At 38.4% G+C, this 23846-nt stretch overlaps 1 protein-coding gene and 1 long non-coding RNA gene across 13 annotated transcripts; one reads left to right on the top strand and one right to left on the bottom strand.

Moving 5' to 3' along the window:
- Positions 1-7239, top strand: LOC148790748 (uncharacterized). The gene is made up of 3 exons (XR_016077471.1): positions 1-258; positions 4938-5001; positions 6527-7239. It is a non-coding gene; the product is annotated as an uncharacterized LOC148790748 (long non-coding RNA).
- Positions 675-20545, bottom strand: LOC104606436 (DNA (cytosine-5)-methyltransferase DRM2-like). Of its 12 annotated transcripts, none has more exons than XM_010271633.2 (11): positions 19414-20522; positions 19257-19319; positions 17639-17681; positions 17376-17504; positions 8552-8648; positions 8424-8470; positions 7246-7362; positions 4391-4490; positions 2347-2456; positions 1381-2160; positions 675-1293 (listed from the first exon to the last, which is right to left on the bottom strand). In XM_010271633.2, the coding sequence occupies exons 3-11, from the start codon at positions 17639-17641 to the stop codon at positions 865-867; spliced, it is 1812 nt and encodes a 603-aa protein (XP_010269935.1). In that variant the 5' UTR covers positions 17642-17681; positions 19257-19319; positions 19414-20522; the 3' UTR covers positions 675-864. The 12 variants fall into 12 exon arrangements, with proteins under 12 accessions (XP_010269935.1, XP_088746088.1, XP_088746090.1 ...); XM_088889962.1 differs by having other exon boundaries at positions 17639-19319; positions 19414-19493; positions 19581-20522; XM_088889964.1 differs by lacking the exon at positions 19257-19319 and having other exon boundaries at positions 19414-19493; positions 19581-20522.
- Positions 20546-23846: the final 3301 nt, after the last annotated feature.

Raw genomic sequence — 23846 nt, 5'->3', positions numbered from 1 at the left:
CAATTTAAAAGCGAAAAGTTTGAGTCCAGACCTCCTGCCAACACAGACTCCAACGTCTACCCACATAACATCGCAGCCACATATGGAGAACATCTCATTAGGAATATATTACAGTTAAACCGCACAAAAACATGGCCATACTCGATAACCCTCTCTCATTCATAGTTTTCCGTCCCTTCTTCCAGTTGATTTGTCTTCCTCAACCTTTCGCCCAACAGAATATGACATCTGACACCGTGGTGGTCGATCTCTCTGCAGGTACGTTTTTTCTCTTGTTTTTCTTCCCATTCGCCCGTCTAGCCGTGTTAGTATATCTAAACACTATTCCCATGTTTTGTTTGTGATTTCGAATCATTTAGCGGGCTGTTAGTTATTCCTTTTTCGAATCATATAACCTGTAACAAGTTTTGTAATATACATTCCAATAAGCCCATGCCATATTATCATCCAAACTTTAATCGGCTTGAGGATTTCTTCTGTAAATTCGGAAGAAAAAAAGGTCCTTCCAATAAAAGGCCCCTGTTCAAACCGTAAATATTAGAACCAGGACATGTGTCAAAAGAAAGAATTTTGATATGTGGCTGCAATTCACGGCGGGTGGAGAGTGAGTAGGAAATCTGGGTTCGATCGGCGAATCATATAAAACAAACCAAACCAAGTAGCAAACAAGGTAATGTTTATAATATAGGTTCACTGGACATGTTACCATGCAGATCCATACATACTATTTCTAAATGTCATAGCAAGTCCAGAAAGAGGTCTGGAACAACAGAAAAAAACAAAAAACAAATTCTAACATTTTGTAGCATAGCATTGTTGGTTGTTGCCCTTTCAGATTTTTTGTCCTTGCAGAATCATGAATTTTTACCCTATCATAATTGTCTTGACAATATCTAGAATGCGAAAGTAGTCATAGAACAGACCTGAGTCTTTTCCGTCAAGTCCATGCCTGCTTACTCTGTTGCTGCCTGTAAGATTATTACACGGGCTCCCACCAATAATAAGATCAAATCCACCAAATGAGTTAATAAACTGTTCCAACTTATGAATCGTCAGCCGCTGAACATCGGCAATGTGGATCAGATTTCCTTTCTGGTTTGTCTGATCCCACCAGCTTCGAAGGATATTTCTGTTAATTTCTGAAATCTCTATGGAAACTACATTTTTCAAGGGAATACCCAGTCGATGCAGAGCAACTTCAGCACCCCCAATACCAGAGAAGAGAGAAAGTACTGAAATGCCATTTGGGAACATATTCTTCAAAACCGAGAGATGGAAGGCCACAGTGTCAACCTGGAATCCATTTAGTTGTTAATGGAAATTCAGAATTTATTTGAGCAAACAAAAGAGGACATGAGTAGACGTTGCAGGAACGCAGACCTGAAATGAATTACCAAGTGCCCTAAATCTCTCCGTCCTACTGGTTCCACCTCCCCTAGTATGGTTCTTTGGGTACCCTAGCAACATCTCTATTTCATCAGGCTCAAGTGGAGCAGCCTTATTTCTGCCAACCCAAACTAAATTCCATTTTTTACATTCATAAAGAACATATTTTTGAGTCTTTAGAGGCGGCTCCTCATCCCACATTTCAAGGGCACACCGAATCCTCTCTGTCAATTTTGCACTGGCTGTGCAAGTGTTGAGACAGTTGAGTTTTGTTCTTTTGTCCCAAGACGGCCACCATTTCTTGGACAAAGGAAATGCTTCTTGGATTGCAAGTGGTGGAATTGGTTGGAGAGGAAATCTACCATGGATTGGGAGATTATGAATATAACCTCTTTTCCTTGCAGCTGCACAGAAATACATGGAGTCCACAAACTCGGGCTCGATATCATATAAGAAGCGGGAGATGGTACTCCATACCCCTTTAGGAGCAATAGCCACATTTTCATAGTAGAAGTAGGGACGCCCAACAGCTGCTGGGGGAATTGTTCTATCCTGGAATATGGGCTTAGGTCCATTAGGGACTCCAAATCCTACCATGTGTTTTGATGTATGAACTGTCTCATCATCTTCATTTTCAAAAAGTTTCTTTTGTTTCTTCCTTGATTCTTTTTGATTCATTCGCCATGAATCATATTTTCTTTTCCACCTGTCCTCGTGTTCAAAGCACTTTCTCTTTTTATCTGCAGGACCACTGTGGGAGTGATTGGGGCCAAGCTATTAAAAAGATGAGACATCAAACAAGTAAGAAAATAATCTACTTGATATAAAACAACAGAAGCAATTGTGGGTCAAAAAGGTTTCTAGTGATCAAAAGCAGCAGTAAAAGGTAGCAACATCACAACCTATCTATAAAGCATTGAATATCATATCCCATGCGCGAAAAGATGGGAAAGGGAGCACCTCATCTTCATCTGAAGTTGGTTGTGGTGTGCTCAGTGAACTACTAGCTGTCTTCTCCATTCGTCCAGAATATATAAAGTCCATCAACTCCACAATTGATGTACCTGGACCTGCAAATATTTTGAACCAAGACACTAGCAATAAAACCTTTGATAGGGTAGAACTGTGAAAGCAAGCTCAGGTAGTCAAGATAAGGCTTTGCTGAGTGGAGCATAACACAGAAACAAGGCTTTGCTGAGTGGAGCATATGATATACATTTGCAGCCATGATTTACACTATATTGATCGTGCAGACTATTCAAGACAAAAAGAAAATTCTGGTGAGAAGCATTAAAGCAGGAATAAATATGTTTCACTAAAATGAAACATGGTTAAACCTGAACTTACAAGCTGGGCCATTTTGTTCAAAGCAAAGCAACCATTTAGGTGATTCTTCAACCAAATTGGGTGATACTTCTTTTTAATTTATTATTGACCTTGGGCAGTTTTAAAACAAGGAAAACTTGTTTCAAAGCAGCAAATGAAAATCTCATGTCATCATTCCCACCATTGAAAAGAATTTCTTTAGATGCATTATGAATTTCATATCAGTGTTTTAAAAGCACAAGGCGCAAAAAAAAAAAAAAAGCGCAAGGGGCAATTTGTGCCCAAGGTGCAAGGCAAGGGGCACACCTTTTTGAAGCAAGGCACAAAAATACAAAAATGACAAAAAAAAGGAAAAAATGTCATAAAGTTCAAATAAAATGCCAAAAAATAAAAATATTAAACATAATATTAATAAAAAATATAAACTTAAATTTTAAAATAAATGTTTTAAAAACCTATTATCTAAAATTAAAATACATAAACATAACGTGTAAAACACATTCAAATGAAAATTTAAGAATAAAATCAAACATATAAAACATTTTCAAGCATGTAAAACCTACCTCTTTTTTTTTCCTCAATTGCATTACTTCAAATAGCTAATGTGATGTAAAACATCTTGCATTCCTGATTTTACGTGCTGCCTTTGTACCAAGCCCCTCGAGGCAAGCCCAAACAAATCCATGTTAGGGTCTTAAATTTTTAATCCTTACACAAAAATAAATAGCTAATTTGATGTAAAACATCTTGCATTCCTAATTCCACGAGCTGCCTTTGTACCAAGCCCCTCGAGGCAAGCCCAAACAAATCCATGTTAGGGTCTTAAACTTTTAATCCTTACACAAAAACAAATGATTTTCTAATATTAATTGTCTTTTAAGAAGATATTTTACTAGGATGAATGAATGAACAACATTATCAAATAGGGGATTCTCGGAGCTTCAGTGTTCAAAAATGAACAAAAGGCACATGCTTGGGCTGAAGCGCAAGGCACACTAGTAGGGGTGGATTCGAGCTGAGCCGACCCAAATAGTACCAAGTTCGAGCTCGGCTCGGCTCAAGCTCGATTTTGAGAAAAAATATTTTATAAGAACAAAAATTATATATAAAAAAATTATTTTATATTTAAAAAATTAAGAATTATAATAATTATGTATTATATATATTATATATATATATATATATATATATATTTGAGCCGGCTCGCGACCCTCACGAGCCGAGCTCTAGTAGGCTCAAGCTCGGCTCGCTTAATAATCGAGCCACTGAATTGGGCTTGAGCTCGAGCTCGAGCTCCGTTGAAACCGAGCCGAGCTCGAACAGCTCATGAAAAGCTCGGCTCGTTGCCACCCCTACACACCAGGCGCATGCCTTTTGAAACTGCTGCTCGTAGGACCTAGGCAAGGCACATACCTTAAAATGTGCTTTGCGTCCTTGCCTAAGCGCCTAGGCACGCCTTTTAAATCACTGTTCCAGATTAAACAGTCTGGATTGATTAGAATGTGTTCCAGTTGTACAGGAAAGATCTTTAGTATCATTAACAGGATATGCTGCTACCAACCGGTTCCCAACAACTAGAAATTTTTTTGGTACTGTGATGAATCTGTTAATGGTTTCATGTCTAATATCTAACAATCACAAAGATGTAATAAAATCAATTTCACTGCTAGATACAGACCACAATTAGCCATAGCAGATGAAGCCTCATCCAATGAAAAGCCCATCTCAACTAAGAACAGCAATTTCTTCTCATTGTCAGATGATTTATCAGTTCTTTCCTGGGAGAAAAACCAAATTGGTTAACTTACATAAAGAACTAAGCTTCTTGCAAAAACAAACATAACACTCACACGCAAGATATTAAATAGTGCTGATACTCAATAATGGCTGCAAAGCTGAGAGAGCTACAGAAGGAGAAGAAAAAGACAGAATATATGCTCAACCTTCTGCATATATGCTGAAGCACAATTTTGTACCCACTGATCCATGAACAATATAATCGTAGATCTAACATCCAACTAACATGTATAAGCTTTTCTGTTACTTTTAAACCTCTGAATTTTCTAAGCTCTAGACCCTGCTCCTTTGTGGAACCATTAATGGTTAAATTTATACTATCTATTTGATGGAGATATTTTCCTGGTCCAGATTTTCCAATTATTCACATTATTTCTTTGTTGTTTCATTTTCCATTCTTATGAGTTTCTTGACTTGTTTAATGATAGGATTGATGATATTACCCAAAAGGTTCAGAATATGCCAAATGGATCCATACCTGTCTCTGCAACAGTAAGCATGACTGCATCTTTTTTATTGATTACAAAAAATTTATTAAGAATCAAAATAGAAAATGAGACAGAAAACAAGCAGAAGTACAAGACCAACCCCACAACAAGGACCAAGGACCAAGGCCTCCTGAGGCCAAAAATTAGCAGACCTTAGGATTCTTCTGACAAGATATGCAATCTGGAAACCAAAGCTCTCACCTCCCTGATTGAATGTAACAAAAGGTCATGGCCAATTTGAACCACCTGACATCTATTTGATTATCTTGTAACCTCCTTCCACCAGTCAACCTCCATTCGCTCAAAACAAAGAGATCATAAGCCAATATCTCAAATTTGGAGTCAAAATTCCAAATTGAATCATAAATATCATGCCTATCATACTTCTGACTTTTGGTTCCAAGATAGTTGGAACTGAAATTTTGACTGATTGATTTCTACAGAACATACACACATAGATTTCCTTAACATTACCATCAGACAAAGAATGTAAGTACATAGGATTAACAACACTCTCAGTAACCCACTTGCATATTTATTTGTCTCCAATAGATTCTCTCTTTTACAGAATCAAATCATAACCTATTCTAGTTGTCGCCTTCTTTCCCTCTCTGCATTAGTCATAGTCTTCACAGCCTCCAAGATTCTCAACCTGGGATAGGATAGTACTTTTCCTATTAATATAATTGCCTAGCAACATTACCAATTCAACTTCAAGCCAGAATCAAGTTATAACCTATTCCAGTTGCCACCTTCTATCCCCCAGCCTCTAAATGATCCAGATTCTCAATCTGGGGGGATAGGATACTAGTTTTCTTATTCATATAATTGCCTAGCAACATCCCCATTTCAAATTTAAACCTCTCTCTCTCCATAACCAATTAGGAATGGTTATGGAGGCATATCCATGGTTTAAAATATCAACATATTTTCCAATATGTCCATCTCCATGGATACTTGCATGAAATATTACTGGACAAAACATATTCCCCAATGAATGCTACCAGCATTATGGGGAATATACAAGATGGTATTGTAACATGATGAGTTGGCAACCATATTGCAAATATGTGGAGCAATAGTATTATTACCTACCTAATAGAGATGATGACTACTTTGAGACAGCTCAAAATTCTTTTTTTTTTTTTTTTTGATAAGTGGCAGCTCAAAATTCTTTTTGAATGTGACGTTAAATCTAGTTTTTGTTTATGTAATAAACCTTTTTTTTAACTATTTGGTTGATCTATCAATTAAAAAAAAACTATTTGGTTGATCTATTGGAACCATTAGCACATTCTGAGAATTCAACTTTTGCTTGAACTTAATCTATCATGTAGTTTTTAACTTAAAAGTATAAAAGATAACTTACTCTATTATCTATGATTCTATCATTTCATTAAACATCATTGTATATTTTCTCACATTTCACAATGTTTCCGCCATGTCTATAATTTTTACAACATTTCCAACATGTTGCCCATATTTGCACGACCAACATTTTCACTGACACTGACATTTCAAACATTTAGGCATCGCAGGTTTGGTTAGAGGAAAATGAATGCATCTCATGGTTGATCAAGAGCTGACCATGGTCCATGGGACGATAAGATTGTCATAGACAAGTAAGATTTAATGCATTCAACACATGCAATAAAAGTAGGCCCATAATTGGATCGGACTCAGATCAGATGTATATAAATCCAAGTTCAATTTGATATTGAAAGTCCTCCATCCAAATTCAATCCAAAATCCAATTGAATGCATGGGAGGTCAATTAAAATTCGAATTCAATTGGATGCATCGGGTATCGTATCAGACAGCTCAGATACAGATACAGGTATGCTGTGGAAACGCATTGATACAGATGAAAGAAATCAAAACGCATGGATACAGACGAAAGATATCGAAACACTTGGATACGCTAGGAAATGCATGCAAATCCCATAAATACATTAATAACACTAATCTAGAGCTGAATTATCTGTGACTAAGGTATAAACACATGAGAAACTCACACTTTAATAGGTTATATGAAGAGAAATATTGTGATCAACAATACCAAAAACTAGGCACCAATACACTTCCGTATCGATGCATATCGGACTGTATCCACCAATACAGTTTGATACGGCCTGCTATAAAGGTGTATTGTGCTGATATGCACGATTCATGGGATACATACCCAGTTGTGGCGTATCCCGTATCCATGGATATGAATACAGTAATAGCAACCAATAAAATGAATTACCTCGTTTCCAGGACTGCTGTCTATATTGGAGTATTCATCAAGAGTATCTTGTTTCCTTTCTAAATAACTTGTGTCTGATGGAATAATTTCGTAGTCTGGAGGGGATTTCTCAAGAACCTATAGGAGTCAAAGAAGAAAACGTTAATGCCAAGAAATTATTGCATAGGAAGTATATCCAAGAAAGCTTTGTTGAATTACTGAAATTAAAGTAGGGCAAATAAACATGATATGATGCATGCACACCACCTACAACTTGGCATGAGCCTAACATAATATGGCTTTTATCAACATGTTCTTAGATGTTATGGTTTGATATATAGGGTTTCGGTTCTTGCTGCCTCTTACCTAGATCTATGTTACCCTGACATTTCAGTATGGGAGTAAGTCCATTTCTTACACATATAAAGTATAAAATGCTGCACTTAAATTGTTGCCTTAACATATCCAGCTAAAAAATGCCTGGACCTAATGCTATGAAGTTGGCATAAGCACATGGTGTATTGACTATATCCACATCACCAATTTGAAGCAATATTTTAAAAACTGACCTGTTTCTCCCTCCAGGTGATGGGTCAACAGTTCAACCATCCAGTTCGAACAAGACACCCCTCTGATCATTACAATACATATAAACCATAATGTAAGGTGTGTGGGTGTGGGTGTGTGGGTGTGTGTGTGTGTGTGTGTGTGTGTGTGTGTGAGAGAGAGAGAGAGAGAGAGAAGAGGTGGCTAAAAAGAAAAAGAATAAGAGGAAGAGGAGTTGGTGGTGGCAGTGGCAGCTGCAGCCGTGGTGGCTGAGAAAGAAGAAGAGGATGAGGTGGTGGTGGCAGCAGTGGCAGCAGCTGAGAAAGGAGGAATTGGTGTTGGTGATACCAGTTAACTGCAGCTTAGGAAGAGGAGGAAGAGGAGTTGGTGGTGGCAGTGGTGGCTGAGAAAGAAGAAGAAGAAGGTAGACTTCATTCTCTCTCTCTCTCCCCCTTCTCCATTAACACCTGGCTTTGCCTTAGAACCTTGACATCTATGGATGAAATGAAAGTTGGAAAGATTCTTATTCAGCAAAGTTCTCTAGGATAATGAGAATTGTGAATCAAATGGATCCGCCTCAACAAAAGGGTATAAATAAAATTGACCAGACATGGTGCACATAACAAATGGAAACTGAAGATGTATCAGCTTACCGAGTGTGTAAGGAGTGTTTCAAGAATTGCTTCTGCATTTCTCTCCCCTATATGCAACATAACGAGGTTCTGAGCAACCTATTAAGCTGAAGGCTCTACTACTTCTGATAATAAATGTCTATACAAACCATTTTCCTCAATTGCTTTAGCCACCATGTTTTTCTGGAAGCCCATTCCAACAAAGTGAGAAATCAAATTTGAGTATGAAGAGCCTTCAGGTGTACTCTGACATAATAAAAAGAAATCAAGGGTAAGCTCCATGCAAGGACAACTTCATATTATAAATTTATCACCCACCATTAATTGATGCAAAATTAGTCATTGTTACTTAAGAAAAGGGAGAAATTTGCGATATTGGTTGATGTGCAAAATCACCCATCTTTCTATTTATATTAAACTATTTGTTTTTGGGAAAGTTATTATAAAAGAGTATGCTAAACATTCTGCCTTTAGATCTAGTCTTTTATCAATTTCACTCTAAAAGGCAGGATTTTTAATAATATTCACCCTTAGGCAGTGTTTTAAAAACTGTTTTTCCCTCCAGGTGGTGGGTCAGTGGCTCAGCAGAAAATAATGCATTCATATAGATACATAATTTTACGGATGCCCACACATACATGGATATAGATGATATTCAAAAAAATTGAACTTAAAAATTAAGAGAAAAAAAACATATGTAATAATTTGTAACCTGTGACCGGTCAGTGGGTTGACGGTTTAACCTCCCAGGTCAGCAGATCACTGACCAAGTCAACAGTTCTTTAAGTAAGGGCAGGTTTAGGGTTAATCAAACCAGAATCATGACTGGATGATGCGCCAAATGGTCCAACCAACCATGTCAACAATGGGTTGAAAACACCATCTTTAATTTAAGAAGAGAGCTAACCAACAACCACCTCCTCTTGTATACAAAATGCCAATAATATCTTCCAATTTAAAGTAAAATTTACTGGACCCTCCAGTATCAGTTTTGTTTTTTTTTTCCCTTCCTTTTCTCTCTTGGTTTCCTGCTATAGCCCCACCACTTTAATTGTGGCCTTCTATCATGAATGGCAATTTCCATTTTGAACCACAATTACCAGAGATGCCATCAATACATTGAAGAAAGATCATCACTAAAAATTCAACCCAGAAACTTTCCAGATATATCTATCCCACATCAAACAGCTAAATCAATTCACAGCATTCCCTACTTAATACCTCTTTATTTTTACATGATAACTCTGGATACAAATATTTTTCTTCAATAAAGGGTAACTAGTCATAAAATGATAATGAGAAAACTAGCAAATAAAAAGGCTAGTCTTGGAAGTGGTTAACTGGATACAGTTCTAACCTTTGCCCAATTGCACAAAGTGGCTGCTCTCAGACTCAAACCTGTGTTCCCATGCTTGTCAGCCCAAGATTTTACCATTATACCAAGGAATGAGGAAACAAGCAGTATTGTCAAAACATTGCATTAAAACCAAGTTGTTATACTTGGTTTGCTAGGGAAACTATGAAAAACAAGTTTGAGATTATAACGAGTCCTGCTTTATGTCAGATGTGAGGAACGTTCTCACTTAGCGATATCTATGGGTAAAGAATTAAATAAGATTGCTATCATGAGTCAGGAATCATGATTCTAGGTAAAGAATATTAGATTAATAGGAGATCCATTTAACAGCCAGCAGATCTTTCTTTAACACATTACAAAGGAGGATCAGATTGAGGAACAAGTGATGATAATACTCAACAGAAATCAACAGACTCATGCTGAACAACATTGTTGATTGTTCATGCACAGAACTAAAAATGCTCCTGAAATTCTCTAGATGGGGAAATGACTATAAAGGAGGATCAGATTGAGAAATAAGTGGTGATAATACTTAACAGAAATCAGCAAAATTGTTAATTATTCATGCACAGAACTAAACATGCCCCTGAAATTATCTTGATGGGGAAATAACTATAATGCCAGCCACAAAGACATCAGTCTGCACTGAACTGTTGAATTATACTTCCAATGCTACCCCCCCCCCCCCACACACACACATTGGTACTAGCACTCTGTTTTTGGGGCCACTGCTTAGTTGTAGTACCCTAGTGGGTTCTTGAACTTGCTATTTCTGCTTGCTTGCAGCACCCAACATTTTTTACTGATGCTGCCTTTATACATACATGTCATGCAAGGACTCAGTAGAGAGTCAAAAATCTTATATGGAAGGATGAACCATGCAAAGGCCTTTTTCAAGACTTGAAGAGAGGGCTCATCTGATTTGGAAGGGGAGGAACAGATGGACAGAGGACAGTTTATAAAGTACAAAAGGATTTTTTTTCCTTTCTTTGAATGGAATCAAAGAGAGGCATGAAAAGAATCAAGATGTAATATGATCAATTGGTTGGTGTTCTTTTGTCCGGGTCTATGATTGAGAGATGAGCTGGGTTTTCATCTTTTGAAGTTTTTCTTGTGAGTGGTGGCTTTTATTCTGTGTTGTTTTGGGGAGATAGTCTGGTTTCAGTTGGTCCTTGTTGTCAAGTCGGGCTCCCAATTTTTAGCCATCATGAATGTGGTGGTGTGGGGTTTTCGTCTGTATGTTTTGGGCTGATGGTCGGTTGTGTCTGCTTTCATGGTAGCGATATGTTGAGAGGAAATTTTATGCTGGGATATTTTGTGGGTTATGATCTTCTTTGGTTTGAAGTTCTACTTGAGTCTCATTTTCTTCTTGCTCCACTCGTCATAGCACTTTACCAGGATCACAAGTCCAGGTAAACTGTGATCCCTCAGTTCATTTCTAATTACTTCGTCCCAAGTTCCTTTTGTCCTACCTCCACCTCTTTTCAGTCCTGAATTTGCATTAGATTGCCCCTCACCATAGACTTATATACACATGATTGGACTATCTTAGACTTCTCCCTACTGTCTTGTTACCAACTAGGACTTCCCAAAGTTCCCACAATGCACTTTCCTGGTTCTATCCTTCCTAATCTGGCCACTTGTCCATCTGAACATCCTCATATACCATCTTTTCTTCTTACTAGTAAGGGTGCATGTGCTTTGCATGTGGAAATTTTTGATGATGATGATGGTGGTGGTGATAGCAAATAATATGTTTCCATTTTTTTTTACAATTATTTTATATTTCTGTCTAAAAATTATTTTTGTTTGTCACACTTATTTTTGTTAAATATGATGAATATATGATATTAGAGAAGTGCCCATGTGTTTTATACAAAACTTTTTGTATTTTTTATACTTTTGTGTGTTTCATCTTTTTAAATTTTTATTATTATTTAGCTATGACATCAAGGGTTGACACATTTTGACCCAAAAGGTTGAATTGTTGGCTCACCACCAAATAGAAAAGCAACTTTATTTTTTGGTTGGTTTTAAATTTGTATTCTATTTCTATCATCAATAAAAACAATTATTCTTTGTCACACTTATTTTTTTTAAATGGTTAATTAATATAGGATTCAATAAAAGAATAGGAGTTAGTACCCTAATATAAGACTTAAATGAGAGGGAATTGAATGAGGAGAAATGTAGTAGTTCAAATTACATTTTGTGACCTCACAATTAGAGAGGACAGAAGCTTGGTTGTTGAGTCAAGTGCTTTCATTGATTGGGGAAGAAAGGAGACGGTAGAGTCTTTAAAGCTTTAGTTTACTAGTTCATCTGGAAATCATGGAACGATCATCTCTTTTGGATGTTGAAAGACAGCGGGACTAGGTTGTGTAGTAGAATCTCAATCTGCTGTTTGAATTCACCAAGGATGGTGTTGACCATGATCCTCCATCTACGCATTCTATGCCCAAACGGAGCCCTCTGGATACTGGATAGGTTAAGGTCAATTGTGATGCTACAGTCAAGCCTGGGTCTTTAAAGGCAGGGCTTGGCATTTGTCATCATGATTTAGGATGTGAGCTGGTTTGGGCTGTTGCCTTCTCAGTTGGTATGGCTGAAGCCTTTTGGCCATTATGATCTGTTGGAAGAAAAGAGGATGAATATCGCTAACCTGGTGTTGAGTTGGATGCACTCTAGGTGATCTCCAAGATCTCAAGCCATGACCGCAATCATTGTGACCCTCTATTTGGGATGTTGCTTGACATTGATCTTTCGATGTGTGACTTCTTCTCGGTTAAGTTCCAATTTTCTCAACAATTAATCAATGGTGTGGCTCATAGCTTGGCGAATTGGGCTTTGTCTTCGGTCCTCTCTTTTCAAATAAGTGATTGTAATCACAGGGTTCTAAAGCCGCTGTTAGAAACTGAAAATCGTCTTTTGTTTTCCGTTGAAGTTTAATGAAATCCCTTTTTGACTTTTTACTACCAAAAGAATTCAAAATAGGGGTATTCTAGTCAAGAATAGGATTCAATAAATGTTAATGGGAGTTAATACTTTAAATATAAGACTTAATGAGAGGGATAGAATGAAGAGAAAAGTGGTTGTTCAAATTGCATTTCTGTCCTCACAATTAGAGAGGGACCAAATTCAAAAATTGGGGTATTTTAGTCAAACAAAAGTAACACACTCCCATTCACACTTTTAATAGTAGTATAGATTTTATTAAATTGTTATAAAAAAAAAGAAAAGAAAGAAAAAAAGATTAAAAAAAATCATTCTTACCAATAGACATAAAGCCTTGTGTTCCTTCCCCCCCCCCCCTCACCTTCCTAATTCCCTCCACCTTGTACCAATATGCCTTTCTAAAAACCAACCTAGAGGCCAAACCATTTTTTACTCCAGGTCATGGGTCACCAATTCGATTGCCAGGGTTGAACGAGTCACACCGTACCACATCATCAACATATATATATATATACAAGTATTATTTTATATTATACTATCAATAAATAATGTATATGTAAAAAATAATGTATAGATAATCACCATAGATAGATTATCAATAAAAATGTACAATTATATTATACACATAATATAAGTATTATATTTATTTTATATTTTTTAATTCATTTATTAATTTTGTATATGTAAAAAATGCTAAAATTGCATTATGAGGCCAAAAAGGGGTTTTTTCGCGAAAATAGCAAGGTTTGGTGCCTTGGGAGACGGATCTCAAAAAGTTGCCAACAGTCAAAACAGAAAAGATCACCCCAATCAGACATCAAAGCACAAAATTATGGCCTCCAGAAGTTTGCATACACATTTAGTGTGTAACCCATGACCCAGTCACCAGGTCAAATGGGTCAATGATTCAACCGCCCAAGTCAGATGGTATTTGACCAATTCCTGGGTTTTAGGAGAACTAGACACAAAATCATGGCCGGGTGATGGTTCAAATGGTTCAACCAGCTGAGTCAACAGCAGGTTGAAAACATTGATTTTCCTCTCAAACCAACAAATTGAAGCCAGGATTCAGCCCAAATGAGACAATGAGTTAAAGTAAGTTGGAGCTTGGGAAAAGTTGTCATGAAAATTCTTGTTTGGTCGTAGGAGAAACCAACATAAGAAAGAGATTCTTTCTTATGAAATCCAAAATCCAAATTGATTACAATGAGTGTTATGGGCCCGGGCATAGGATCTCGTCACGGGTCGGACCACGGGGAGAACCTCTAGTTTTCCCTTGCCCCTCCCTTTGCGTGCTGACCCTATCGTGGCGACCTAAGGGGTGATTTGTCCAAGAGATCACCCTAACTCTCCTTTACTCTTCTCTTTGACTGAATTTTTTGATGCCTTTATTCAATAATAGTGGCTCCTTAAATAGGAGATTACAAGAGTCCTGCTCTTAGGGAGACTCCTTGCTGAATAGGAAGACCTCCAACTCTATCTTGATAAGATAAGATAAGTCTCTCTTAATCCTAATCTAATAAGATAAGATAATCTCTCTTAATCCTAATCTAATAAGATAAGTCTCTCTTAATCCTAATCTAATAAGATAAGATAATCTAATCTACTAACTCAATAAGATAAGAATAACAAGATAGTCTAATCTAATCTGCTGAATGGATAAGATTGTTGTTGTCGAATTGGATAGGATGAGAACACCGGATCATTGTTGTTGTTGCTCCCAATACGCGTCCACATCATTACTCCCCTCTTGGACTACGAGCTTGTCCTCAAGCTCGAATTCAGGATGGGTGTCGGGAAACACCGTCAAAGGAATCCCGGATAGGTGGAATGACTTTGCCCTCCTGGATCGGGTTCCAATGAAGAGGGTTCATCCTCATCTTCCTCTTGTTTCACCAGGAGGCAGAAAAGTCTCTTGCACTTGTGCCCTGCTGAGTAGAGTTCATCGCAATTAAAACATTGTCCCCTCGCCCTGCGTTCCGCCATCTCAGCCTTGGACAAGTGCTTAATAGGGGGTGCAACGACGCTGCTCCCCACTGGACGCTGATCTGGAATTGTTGCTCGTCTGTGGCTTCCGTTCTTGGCTGGCTGCTGAATATGGAGCCATTCCGAGTGGTTCCGGGGATGTCCATGCTAATGGAGGCCGCCCCATACTGAAGGTTCCGCGGCTGAGTTGTAGTTTGCGTTCGAAGGTGCGAGCTATATTCATGGTTGTAACCAGGTTGGGGGGATTCTGCATTTCCACGTCCACCCGCAGGGGTTCTGCTAACCCAGCGGTGAACATGTCTACCTGCTGGTCCGGTCGCACTGAAGATGCCCTCGCGAGGAGGGTCTGGAACTGGCGCTGGTATTCTGCCACTGTGCCGGTTTGTTTAAGGTTAATCAGCTCGCCTAAGGGGTTGCTTGTCAGTGGGGGCCCAAATCTAAGAAGGCAGTAGGACTTGAACTGGGTCCAACTGAGCCCAGGTTCTTCCTGTTTTAATCGATAGAACCAGAGTTGCGCTTCCTCTGTTAAGTGAAAGGCGGCTAGGCTTACCTTATCCCGGTCGTCTGTCCGTTGATTTCAAAAAAACTGCTCGCACCGGTACAGCCAGCCCAAGGGATCTCTGTTGTCGTTGTACGACGGTAATTCTAACCTGTTGTACTTGGGGATGACTGCGGCCCCCTGGTTTCCGAACTGCTGTTCGCCGGAAGACTCTGACAGATCTAGTCGGCAGCCGCTAGTGGCTGTCACCCCTTCTGTGTTCCTCTCTTTGCTAGAAAGGAATAACTCCATCAGACGCCGTAGTTCCCTGACTTCGTCCTTGATTTCCCATACTTCCAAGCTGGTCTCCATGAGCCGGTGCTCGAGTTCGTTTACCCTGGACGGCAGCTGCTCTAAATCACCCATGACGCCTTGCTCTGATACCAAAATGTTATGGGCCCGGGCGTAGGATCTTGTCACGGGTCGGACCACAGGGAGAACCTCTAGTTTCCCCTTGCCCCTCCCTTTGCGTGCTGACCCTATCGTGGCGACCTAAGGGGTGATTTGTCCAAGAGATCACCCTAACTCTCCTTTACTCTTCTCTTTGACTGAAATTTTTTATGCCTTTATTCAATAATAGTGGCTCCTTAAATAGGAGATTACAAGAGTCCTGCTCTTAGGGAGACTCCTTGTTGAATAGGGAGACCTCCAACTCTATCTTGATAAGATAAGATAAGTCTCTCTTAATCCTAATCTAATAAGATAAGATAATCTCTCTTAATCCTAATCTAATAAGATAAGTCTCTCTTAATCCTAATTTAATAAGATAAGATAATCTAATCTACTAACTTAATAAGATAAGAATAACAAGATAGTCTAATCTAATCTGCTGAATGGATAAGATTGTTGCTGCCGAATTGGATAGGATGAGAACACCGGATCATTGCTGCTGCTGCTCCCAATACGCGTCCACATCAATGAGTGATGCTAATTGAAACAATGATGTTCAGATCTATATACCAAGATCTTGCTAAGAATAGATCCTGCACTCATGTGGCACATAAACCACATAAAACAAAGACATTCTTGATGCCCTGCATCGGTCAGACTCCTAGGACAGCTTTATTTTAGACCCTCTATGTTGATTTAGCATTTTTGTAAGGTTGTTCATAGAACAACAGGGAACAGCTTATGGAATTACTGAATATGGACTTCCATTCCCCATTTTGTATTGATATGATGCACCTTACCCATCAAAGGAAAAGTTAATCTTAGAAATTCAGTTGACATTGCTTGTTAATTGAAGTGTCTGCAGTTCTGTAACAGAAATATTCCACTGCATCATTTTTATTGACCTGCCAATTCTGTTGATTCTATGGTTATTTTGTTTCCTAAATTAAAGTTTCTGGTTAGAAGCCATTCTTACTTTGTTTTACTTCTCTTCAGTGACCACTATATTGTAGTGCAGTTTTACTTTCCTAACCCAGTATTGTACGTTCTCTTTGTTCAATCATTGTTCTCTTTTTTCTTTAACAAAAATACCTCTCTTTTTCTTTGTAATATCTGTTTTTTCTTTCCAAAACCAAGGTTCAAAATATTGATACAGGCCGATACACTGGATGGGGCGTATCGGTCGGTTTGTATCTTTAGCCATTTTCTTTTTAGGGCTTCTTTTCAAACCAGTTCAGGGGGGGGGTCAGTTTAAGGCCTGTCTACCCCTTGAAACAGGTCAGACCCCAAAACACTTAGCATAGGGGCATATCAGAGGGTAACCGATAGGAGTGAACGCCGCAATATGTGACAAAATTTTAATCCTTGTTCAAAACTCCTTTTTAGGATATCTTGTTGTTATACCTTGTTTATCTACAGCAAATACAACAGTACTCTATATTCCACATGCATACTAAACATTTATAGACAATTCTATATTTCAATGTAAGAAATGGCCAGTTTGACAACTACAAAGTGAAAGATTAAAGAACTCATCATCAGATGGCACTGTAGACATGACATCCCCTTGGTTCTATTCATCATTCCTTTATGTAGTTAACAGAATCTTTACAACAGAAAAGGCAACAAGAAGAAATTATAACAATATGGATTTGCAGTTAATTCAGTCAAAATGACAGTATGTGTTTCAATTGCTTCAGTGCTGCAATAAAGGAACTGCTCACTCTCATATGAGGAATAGGTTTACCTTCCCACAGACTGCAAGAACTTGAGCAGGAACTGTCAAAGTTGGAAAAGATGGAAAATTCTGAATTTCCAATTCATCTTCAATCTCCCATTCAGAGTTATTGCTCCATTCACTGTCACTGCTACCATCCTACGTAAATTGAAATACAACAAAAAGATATAAATGTTGGAAATAGAACCAAACAACGGAATTTCACAGGTTCTGGATCTTTTTTTCTTGGTTGACAAACAAGTGAAAAAATAAATAAATAAAAGTGAACCCACCATCCCTTAAGTCCTGAACTCCCCTTTCTGGAATTCCTCAAAACTGTTCAGGGAAAAATGAAAAAATGAACAAAAAGAAAGAAAGAAAACATATAAGCACCATTTTAGCTGTCTAGTAAAAAAACTAGACTCTAATAATGAAGAAACTTAAATACCCCAAGGAAAAACAAAATGTCAAAGCAAATTATTTGCTTCTCATGGTTGATTAGAAAAAAGTAGTGAACTGATCCCTTATTCTTTTTGTCTTTTTGGGTAAAATACTTTAGAGTATTTCAGATAAACATCAGCACTGTTAATGACAAAAAATGATGAAAACTTTAATAACAAAAACAAAGTTTTGCAAAAGTAGTACTAGTAACCAGTCATCCTAACTCCAAAACTAATCACAATAATAGCCTTTTTTGCTAAGTATTACCCAAACTTGAAGATGTTTTTCATTTTAGCTCTTTTATGTTTTATTTGCCTCATGGATTTTCAACATCTTTGTTACAATCTTTTCTGTTGTTCTACCAAGAAGGCTCGGATGACCCTCTCATTTAAAATCCTCCAGACAGTACCCCACTATAGCATGGTTCAGTATCCGCTTATATTCGGCAAACAGCAGGTTTTAAATATGGAATTCCTCCTAGTAATAGAATAGTTAAGCATGTTGGCACTGTTCTTGGTGGTCCATAAGATGAGCTTCCCTGACGACATAGCTATCTGTATTGACAGTGTACTGAACCATTTTAAAGCATTAGAGCCCTTTCTCTTCTCTCTCAGTATATTACTTTCTTTCTTTCTTGAGACAAGAATAACTGAATTGCTCTCATATATGACTGAGTTCAGTTTGGGTCTGTCAGGTCTACCCAACCCATTGACATCCCTAATTTTAGTTTCCCTGATGACATAGTTATCTGTTCTTGGTGGTGCAAAAGATGAGCATCCCTTATGACATAGCTGTCTGTATTGTTTCTATCTGGTGAGCCACTGAACCATTTTTGAAGCACTCGAGCCCTTTCTCCTTTCTCTCTTACTCCATCACTTTCTTTTTTGAGACAATAATGAAAGATCTGCCCTCATATATGGTTGAGTTCTGGGTCAAGGGGATGGTCCTTGCAGAAAGTAATGGGTAGTAATTGTAAAATTGAAGGTTGAATAGCCATAGAGGCTGACATAGAGTAGTAGAATTTGGCTCAGCAAGATGACATCATGTTGGACAGCAGGGAAGCTTTGGGATATTCAACATACATGAAAGCAGTGTTTTTTCAACCTGCCGTTGATCGGCCGGTTGAACCGTTCGAACCGTCACCCGGCCAGGATTCCAGGTCCGATTCAGTCAAAACCCGTCAGGCAGTCAAAAACCATTGACTTGGTCAAGAACCATTTGACCCAACTGGTTCAACCATTGACCCATTCAACCGGGTCACGGGTTGCACACTCAATGCATGCAAACTTTCAAAGGCCATAGCTTCGCACTCCGATGTCTAATTGGGGTGATCTTTTTTTTATTTTGGGTAATTTTTTGAGATCTATGCATCCCATAGGCACCTTGCCCTGTTACTTTTGCGGAAAAAAAAAAACCTTTTTGGCCTCAAATTGATAAAATATATTTTTATACATACACACGTATATATACCTTAAATACATGTAGGACGGTATGACCCGTTCCACCCGAATGGTCGAACCGGTGACCCATGACCTGGAGGCAAAAATGGTTCGGCCTCCGGGTCAGTTTTTAAAACATTGCATGAAAGTAAGTAACAAGCAAATAGAACCTAGGATTCTATGCTCACCTTCCCCCTTGTTGCTCTAGATTGTCTTTTGTATCCTTGTTAATGGCAAGTGCAAGTACATATATTTCTTTTTAGCTTTTCTGTAAATACCAGTGTCACTTTTACTTACCCCAATAAACAAGAAAACTTCTATAAATACAAAAAAGCCGATTGAACTATAGCCTAACCTAACTATAATGTGAGGTCTTAATTTTCTCGGTGGATGCAAACTTCTTGCTCATTATTGCTTTCAATGGACACGAGAGATAGCGACTTACATATGTAAAGAACTCACAACAGCTTCACTGAAGCAAAAGATGCTAAACCCTAAAAATAAGAATCATGTAGGTTGAGAGAAACCACACAACACGTAAATACACAAAAATTGTACCACAAAATGCAAGCGAGATTAAAGAAAAAAAAAAAGGTTATAGCAAAGCATGCGTTACATTTAGATCAACCACCATTAGAACCCTACAAAACAAGCAAATAAGCACACATTCAAAGACTAGATAACAACTCCACAAGAAAGGGAGCCTCCACCAACAGAAATGTACAGTTCAAAAGCAGAAAAGAAACGAGAACTCGATAAGGAATAAGGAATCATTTGAACGGACCAAATGCGAAGATTAAACAGGAAACACCATGGCCAACTTCTAATATAATTTCAGCTCATGCAACAACTCAGATAAACTTATACTGAGCTAACATCAGATTGGTTCAATAAACGGACCAAATGCGAAGATTAAACAGGAAACACCATGGCCAACTTCTAATATAATTTCAGCTCATGCAACAACTCAGATAAAATTATACTGAGCTAACATCAGATTGGTTCAATAAACGGACCAAATGCGAAGATTAAACAGCAAACACAATGGCCAACTTCTAATATAATTTCAGCTCATGCAACAACTCAGGTAAACTTATACTGAGCTAACATCAGATTGGTTCAATAAACAGTCAAAGCACTTTCAAAAACGAGCATTAAAAGGACCTCTGCAACTCTTAAAAGTTAAAACCCTAGAAACTATAGCTCGTCTTTTATGGTGCCGTACTCGGACCGCAAATGATGCGAGTTTGCCTTGCTACGGCAAAAATAACATGATCATGGTTGCAACTGCGAGGGAAGCAATGGAGGGAAGGTTCTTGATTCTTTTCTGCGATGGTTATTTTTTTACGACCAAAATACCCTCCTTGGACACGTGTCGCGTATCTAAGCCATATGAAAAAATCCAGCGGCGATGATGGGATGGATGGTGTGACAGTTATTCCTTTGTCTCGACTCGACTCACTAATGTGTAAGGTCTCAACATTTCTACCCGCTTGACACTATAAGCGTGCATTGGTGAAGTTTGTGAGGAGATATTCCTGATACACGGCAGTATTGTATTGTAGGTAGGGAAGTGGGGAAAGTTTGTGAGGAGGGGATCATCCGAAGTGCTAAAGTGTGAAAAGGCTTTACTTCTATCAATGCAAATTTGCTGCATCCTTATCAGTAACCAATGAGTTTCGGACACGTCTGCAGTGGAAATAAACTCATAAAATCACGTTAACTACGTTTTATTCCCATTGCAAGTGTGTGGATAGGTTATATGAGGATAAACATTACAATCAACAATACCGACACTCTAGAAGATGTATATATCATATAATAATTATCAATTTATTTCACTTCTTATAATTGTAATTTTAGATCTTTATTAATTTTTTGGGAAATTTTTTCATTTTACATTTTTATATAAATAATCTCTATTTTATAAAAAATAATAAATCTATTTTTATTTGTAACATACAATTGTTTATTTTACATATAATTTTAAAATAAAATATATAAATCATTTAAGGTAGATAAAATAAATTATTTTTATAATTTTCAGTTTTATTGAAATTTTGAGGAAATTAACTCTTAAATTATTTAGTTCAATTTTTATAATTATAATTTACAACTTTTATTAAACTTTTTTGTGAAAATTTTATTTATTTAGTATTTTTATATAAATAATAACTCTATCTTTTCAAATAATAAGTATGTTTTCATTTTTAACATATAAATTATATGCAAAATAAAATATATAAATCATTTAAGATAAATAAAATAAATTAATTTTATAATTTTAGTTGGTCGACACAAGTTTCATGTATTTGATTAATACAAAATATGGAGACAAATTACAAAATAAATTTATAATAAAGGAAAACACAAGGGATTTAAACTCTTTTTTGATTTCTTGCTTGATGATGTGAGCAACCTCTGATTAATGTCAAATTCGGTGAAGATGAGGGTCGTTGGCGGGTTTCTCGTACTTCTTGAAGTGCCGATGTAGATTGTCTTGATTTTGGTGCTTATAAAGAGCTTATGTAGATTTTTTCACTCCGGACTTCACACTTAATTGGTTGTGAATGATGCTTCTCTAAAGAATGACATTTTTGTAGTGGCTTGATCTTTTTGAGAATGCTTGAATCCAAGTGTGTTGTAGAGAACTATGAAACTTGTTCCCTTATTTTCTTCTCTCTTGATCTTGAAGTAGTTGGAATTTGCAAGGGCTTGTGGTTGCTTGCAATTCTCAAGTGTTGATGTGTGAGAGTTTCTTGCAATGTGATTGTGAATAAGGGAACTCTTTCATCCTAAGCAAGGCTATTTATAGCCTAGGATTAGGGATGCCACCTCAACCCACTTTGCTAATCAATCCCATGTAAATGAGAGCCCATTGAGGCCCATATTAACTTAGGTTGCGTTTGGAAATGATACAAATGGAGTGTAAATCCTGGTTCAGGGTAAAATTGAAGGGGTGGAGCAGGAAGCGCAGCCCAGCTACGAGTTGCTCCTCAAAGACCGCGAGCTCATAATGGTCATGAACCCAAGGGTACTGACCCAAAGGAATGCTGAAGATGAGAGTATCGGGGAGACGGTAACGAGTTATTAAGGACAACAATCTGACCGATGTCATCATGGAAGGACCGAAGCTGTCTGGATCCTGACCTCGAGTAGAAGACGAGACCCCCTCTTCGGAGGTCAACCGCTCTGCCTAAGGTTCGGGTTCCTCAAATCGAGCTGGCCCAACGTCAGGTAAAAGCACTACTCCTGAAATGTTCAAAGATGAGCTCTCTAGCGAAGAGCTAGCCTCACCAGCGGGAGCTGAGGACCGCATCTCGGCACCCCTAAGCTCACTAGAATCACTAAGTAGCCTATTTATGCTAACGCTAGACATATTGGACAAAAAAAAAGGAAAAGAAAAAAGAAAAGGGGACAACCAGTGCAAGAAGACAAACTCACCAAAGAAGGTGGTAACAACCTTGGACACAAGGGGAGAGAATGGCGAGCTGAAGGACTTTGACGCGATCTCAAGAAAGTTCAGTTACACGATTTATGGTGAGGATAATGGGCCCTTCGACCCCTATTTATAATCCACCACATCCGGCAATAGACGGTTATGATATGTGTGATCCGACAGCTCCCATGAAAACCGGCTACACGCTACCCGAGGACAAATTCGGTTGAGCGCGCCCTTTGACGTACGCGGAATTTATAAACGGTGTGACGTCTGCGCGTAGCCGAGACACGATTTGGGTCACTTCCTGGTTGAGTCGAATGGTTGAATAGGTCCGACCAACGGTCCGCCCTCCATGTCACCTAGGCTTCGTGCCAAATCCACCTGGGCTCGTCATGAACTCCCCGCGCTGGGTCAGGACCCCTAGCACGAGGAGTGGGGGGCAATTGATGAAGGGTGATTTGGCACAACCTAGTAAGTAGAGGTCACGTGGACGCGATCTGCTCGAAGGATGACAACTTAGCGAAAAGAGCCCAGTCAGCACAAGTTAGAGCTCGGGTATTCGGTCACCTCGGCATAGAATCATCTCAGCACCCAATTTAGTTCAGAGCCAAAGAACCAAAGTGCCAGTTCGGGGCCAAAGAACCAAAGTGCCACATAATTGACTCCAGAAGGTTCCCCAACGGACTCCGGATTTCCTGGGATCACGACATCTAATAACAGGGCTCATCCTCACTCCGCCCGAATCGGAGGAAAGTGATAGACCTTATCAACTGGCGCATTGCTCTCCTTTGGAAATGGAACAGATCTTATCTATGCAGCCCGAAGATCCCAGAGCTTTTTCGTAAGATTCACAACTACTCAACTCTATAAGGGCATCAATCCTCAAGGCGAAGGTACGTGCAATTACTCACATCCAAGCTCTCTAGCATTCATACTTAGCTCGCAAAGACATAGCATACTGACTTAAGCATCGGAGCAACCTCACCGGGTTCGCCGCCCCGGTCTCTCTGAGCATTGTTTTGCAGATTGATCCAACTCACCATGCAAATACATCATGATAGTTCCCCAGCTAGGAGCTTCTAGATCGCACACCATCATCAGGGTTCTCACCATATCCAACAACCTAAGGAAAGAGAATATCACCAAAAAAATACTTGCTCTTACCATGTTGAAAGATAT

This window comes from Nelumbo nucifera, chromosome 6 (genome assembly GCF_055504915.1).
Source record: "Nelumbo nucifera cultivar China Antique chromosome 6, China Antique-T2T, whole genome shotgun sequence".
Classification (NCBI taxonomy): domain Eukaryota; kingdom Viridiplantae; phylum Streptophyta; class Magnoliopsida; order Proteales; family Nelumbonaceae; genus Nelumbo; species Nelumbo nucifera.
The sequence above is the reverse complement of the archived record's forward strand: the minus strand, read 5'-3'. Positions and strand labels throughout refer to the sequence as shown.